The sequence below is a fragment of the Carassius carassius genome, chromosome 6 (genome assembly GCF_963082965.1).
Source record: "Carassius carassius chromosome 6, fCarCar2.1, whole genome shotgun sequence".
Taxonomy (NCBI): Eukaryota; Metazoa; Chordata; class Actinopteri; order Cypriniformes; family Cyprinidae; genus Carassius; species Carassius carassius.
The window spans coordinates 29,255,735-29,259,533 of record NC_081760.1 but is presented as its reverse complement, the minus strand read 5'-3'; the positions used below and the strand labels follow the sequence as shown (position 1 = coordinate 29,259,533).

General features: G+C 41.5%; 1 protein-coding gene across 1 annotated transcript; it reads left to right on the top strand.

Moving 5' to 3' along the window:
- Positions 1–777: 777 nt before the first annotated feature.
- LOC132141967 (lectin-like) lies at positions 778–2,020 on the top strand. Its single transcript, XM_059551614.1, has 5 exons — positions 778–907; positions 1,192–1,334; positions 1,457–1,597; positions 1,676–1,790; positions 1,914–2,020. Exons 1-5 carry the CDS (start codon positions 838–840, stop codon positions 2,000–2,002), a joined length of 558 nt encoding a protein of 185 aa, XP_059407597.1. The 5' UTR covers positions 778–837; the 3' UTR covers positions 2,003–2,020.
- The last annotated feature ends 1,779 nt before the right edge of the window (positions 2,021–3,799 follow it).

Sequence of the window (3,799 nt, the reverse complement as noted above, 5' to 3'; positions counted from 1 at the left end):
GTAGAAGTTTAAAATGTAAAGAGATCAGCAACTGTGTCTGTAACCACATGGGACAGTGGTATAACCGTCTAGTGTGATAAAAGAACAGGCTTTTCTTAAGTTGAACAGTTATATTAGGTTAAAAGTGTTTGTCTAACATGAACAAAGTAATGCATTCACATGTCTAAACTTAGACTAAGCTACAGATCATTTGTATTAATCATATACCTTCATTTTTACTGAAAATGTATGGAGCTTCCATGTTAAACTCACACTGAAGGCTGAATTAGAGACAGAATTATTTTAGCATCATTGAGATTCTATCATACATTTATTAATATTTTGGGTTCATTTTTATAACTTCAGTTTTATTTTAAATTGCACTTGAAGTGTTAGGTTGAGTTATTTTAATGCATGCAAAGAAATGTTGCAACTAGCTGAAATTGAGCTGAAATGTTTTATTTTATTTTAGTTATTTATTTATATATTTATTTATTTTTCTTAGTAATGATTTTTAATGGTTTAAGTTTTAGTTCTAGTTAACTATTATAACCCTAGTTATAGAAAGGGAGGAGTTGTGAAAAAGAATGCATGCAATGGATTTAAGACAGACTAATGGTGTTATGAAGAGACATAGAAAACAAGAGTGAAAGAATTGCAGCGGTAAGTCCTCTTCTCCAGAATGTAGTCATTTATTTTTTGCACATAGATAACTTTGGGTAACCTTGTATTATTTTAACATTATTCAAAATAAATGAATAATGATAAAGGAAAAAATCTTTAAAATTCTATTTAATAATAAAAAAAAAACATGTAACCTTCCACTGACAATGTTCTCTTCTTCACAGTGTAGGAGGAATGGAGTCTTTTAGCTTTTTATTGATCATTCTCCTGTTTGGAAGTGGTAGCTTCTTAACAATGGAGAGAGGTGATGTTAAACTTTTATTTCAATTTATGAAACGAACACAAACAGACTTTTTAAACACACCACTCTTTAAAACAAAAGTTTTTTAATGCAAATTAATGATTCCATGAAGAGCTTTTAACATCCATAGTTAGACCTTTCCATTGCACAAAATGTTATTAAACAAAGCAATGATATGTTTTTTTTTTTCATACAAAAATGCAATATTTTAAGAACTGTTCACTGAAAGGTGGAACCTTTATTTTTAAGAATAGAGGATAAATTTGGGGTTTAATGTTGTCATTTAGATGAAGCTGCTAGACATACAAATCTATCATCAGCCTGTGTTCTGCCTAAAACATGTCCAGTGGCTGGCTATAATCACTGGTACAGAGTGGGGTCAAGGTGTGTCAGATATTTCAGCACCCCTCTCAACTTCACTGAAGCTGAGGTAAGTAGTGTCAGTGGGACAAAACAGGCATCACAGATAATCAAAAGAACATGTTCTCACATTCTAAAATGTATTCTTTCCACATTTTCTTTAGTATTGATATTATTGCTCTTCCTGCACAGTTTAGCTGCAGAAGCCAAGCCCCTGGTGGACATCTGGTGTCAGTGCATAACTCAAAAGCTAATGCTGATGTGCTCTGCATTGTGGTCTACCATAACCCACACAACCTGATCACCTGGATCGGAGGCTTTGAGCTTTTTCGGGTAATTGAGACATTTCCATTTTTTTATTTGTCAGTAACCTTTTCGTTTAAATGTTTTATCTCTGTTTTACTCTCTCAGTCTGGTAAATTTATCTGGACTGATGGTTCCTTCTGGAACTATCAAGTTTGGTCACCTGGGGAGCCCGTCCGCATCTACCGCAGCAGTGATGTCTGTGTGGAAATGAACTGGAGTCGTAAGCATTTCGTTATTTAAAGATTAGTTTTCTTTTTCTTTTGCTTGCTTGGTGGAAAATATCATATAGGATCTATAATGATTATTCATTCTCTGTTGGTTTGATCTTTTTCTGCTTTTTTAGATGTTGGCAAGTGGAATGACTACCCATGTCATGTGAGAAGAAACTACATGTGCGCCTTCAAAGTGATGACAGCTTTAAATTCAGACTAAGTAGGTTTAGACTGAACTTTTTTTTTATCAGGGAATCATTAAATGAAACCTTCAACTTAAAAACTTTGTTTAAAATTGTGAAAATATAATGTTTTTCAAATTAAAAACTGCATTGTAATTAAAAAAAAGTTGTTTTGTATTGCACTGTTTTGTTAGTTTTTGACTGTACTGGTAGAGATTGCCTTCAAATACTGCATAAATACATATTTGTGGAAAATAGGCTTTTATCTATGTAACTGGTCTCTTATCCTTTGCGTTGTGTTGTCAATAAAACGTACTCGGTTACTAAACGTAACCTCGGTTCTCTCTAGAAGAGCGAACGAGTACTGCGTCTTAGCTAAGACGCTACGGGAAAAGTCTCTTTGCACGAAATACTGAAGCAAAAAATTATCCTTAATTTTGTATTTTTGTAAATTGCATTTGCAGCAGTACACAGCCATAGGCGAGACGGCTCGTTCGCTCATTGGCTTGTTCTGCGGCAATTGCACAGCCTATCGAGCGCGGGCTGATGCAACATCAGACCAATAAGGGCGCTTCGCGCCCTTCTTGCCACTTCCCGCCGAAACGGGTGTGGCCCAACCTATAAAAGGAGCTCGAAAAGGCTGACTCACCTGATTTATTTCATCGCCGAAGCGAACCAAAGTGAATCGGGATTTCACTTCGGGAAAGGGATTTCGGCCCATAACCGTGCCTAGGTTTGAGTATGACCCTTGAGTCATTGGGCCCGAACTCCAAGCACGACTGGCTCACCGAGAGCGCGTGCAAATCACCCACACGCTTCACAGAAGCGAGAGCCAACAAGAATACTGTCTTGAACGACAGATGCTGAAGGCTAACCGATTGGATAGGCTCAAAAGGTGGACCCTTCAAGGCCTCCAAAACCGCCGCGAGGTCCCACATAGGGACTGACGGAGGTCTGGGAGGATTCAGCCCTCCTAGCTCCTCTGAGGAACCGGATGACTAAATCGTTCCTTCCTATTGACTGACCGGACGCCGTTTCAGAAAACGCCGCGATGGCCGCCACATAAACTTTGAGCGTGGATGGGGCTCTGCCCTTATCCAACAGCTCCTGTAGGAAGGAGAGGACCTCCGTCACCTCACAACTAAGGGGTGAATAACCTCGAGCTGTGCACCAGCTGGAGAACACCGACCACTTCGAGGCATACAGACGTCGTGTCGACGGAGCTCTAGCCTGAGTGATGGTATTTAGCACTCCCACTGCGAGATCAGCGGGTAACCGTTGAGCGCCCACACATGGAGGGACCACATCTCCGGTTGAGGGTGCCAAATCGAGCCCCTGGCCTGCGAGAGGAGGTCCCTCCTCAACGATACCGGCCACGGGGCGACATCTGCTAACTGCATCAAATCTGGGAACCATGGTTGGTTCTTCCAAAGAGGTGCTACAAGCAGTATTGAACATCTCGTTTCTCTCACCCGTTCTATCACCTGCGGACGGAGGGAGACAGGAGGGAAAGCATAAAGCGGCCAGCACGGCCATCTCCGTGACAGCGCGCTTTCGTTCTTGGAAAAGAACGCGGGGCAGTGAGCGTTTTCGTGGCACGCAAAGAGGTCCACCTCCGCCATGCCAAATCTCTCCCACAACAGCCGGACTGTTTGCGGGTGTAGAGACCATTCGCCCGTAGGAACATTGCCTCTGGACAGCCTGTCTGGATCCAGATTCTGCAGTCCAGGCACATGCACTGCTCTCAGCGAGCGCACGTTGCGCTGAGCCCAAACCAGGAGGCGTTCCGTCAGCCTGCACAGGTTTCGGGACCCGAGACCGCCCTGGCGATTTAT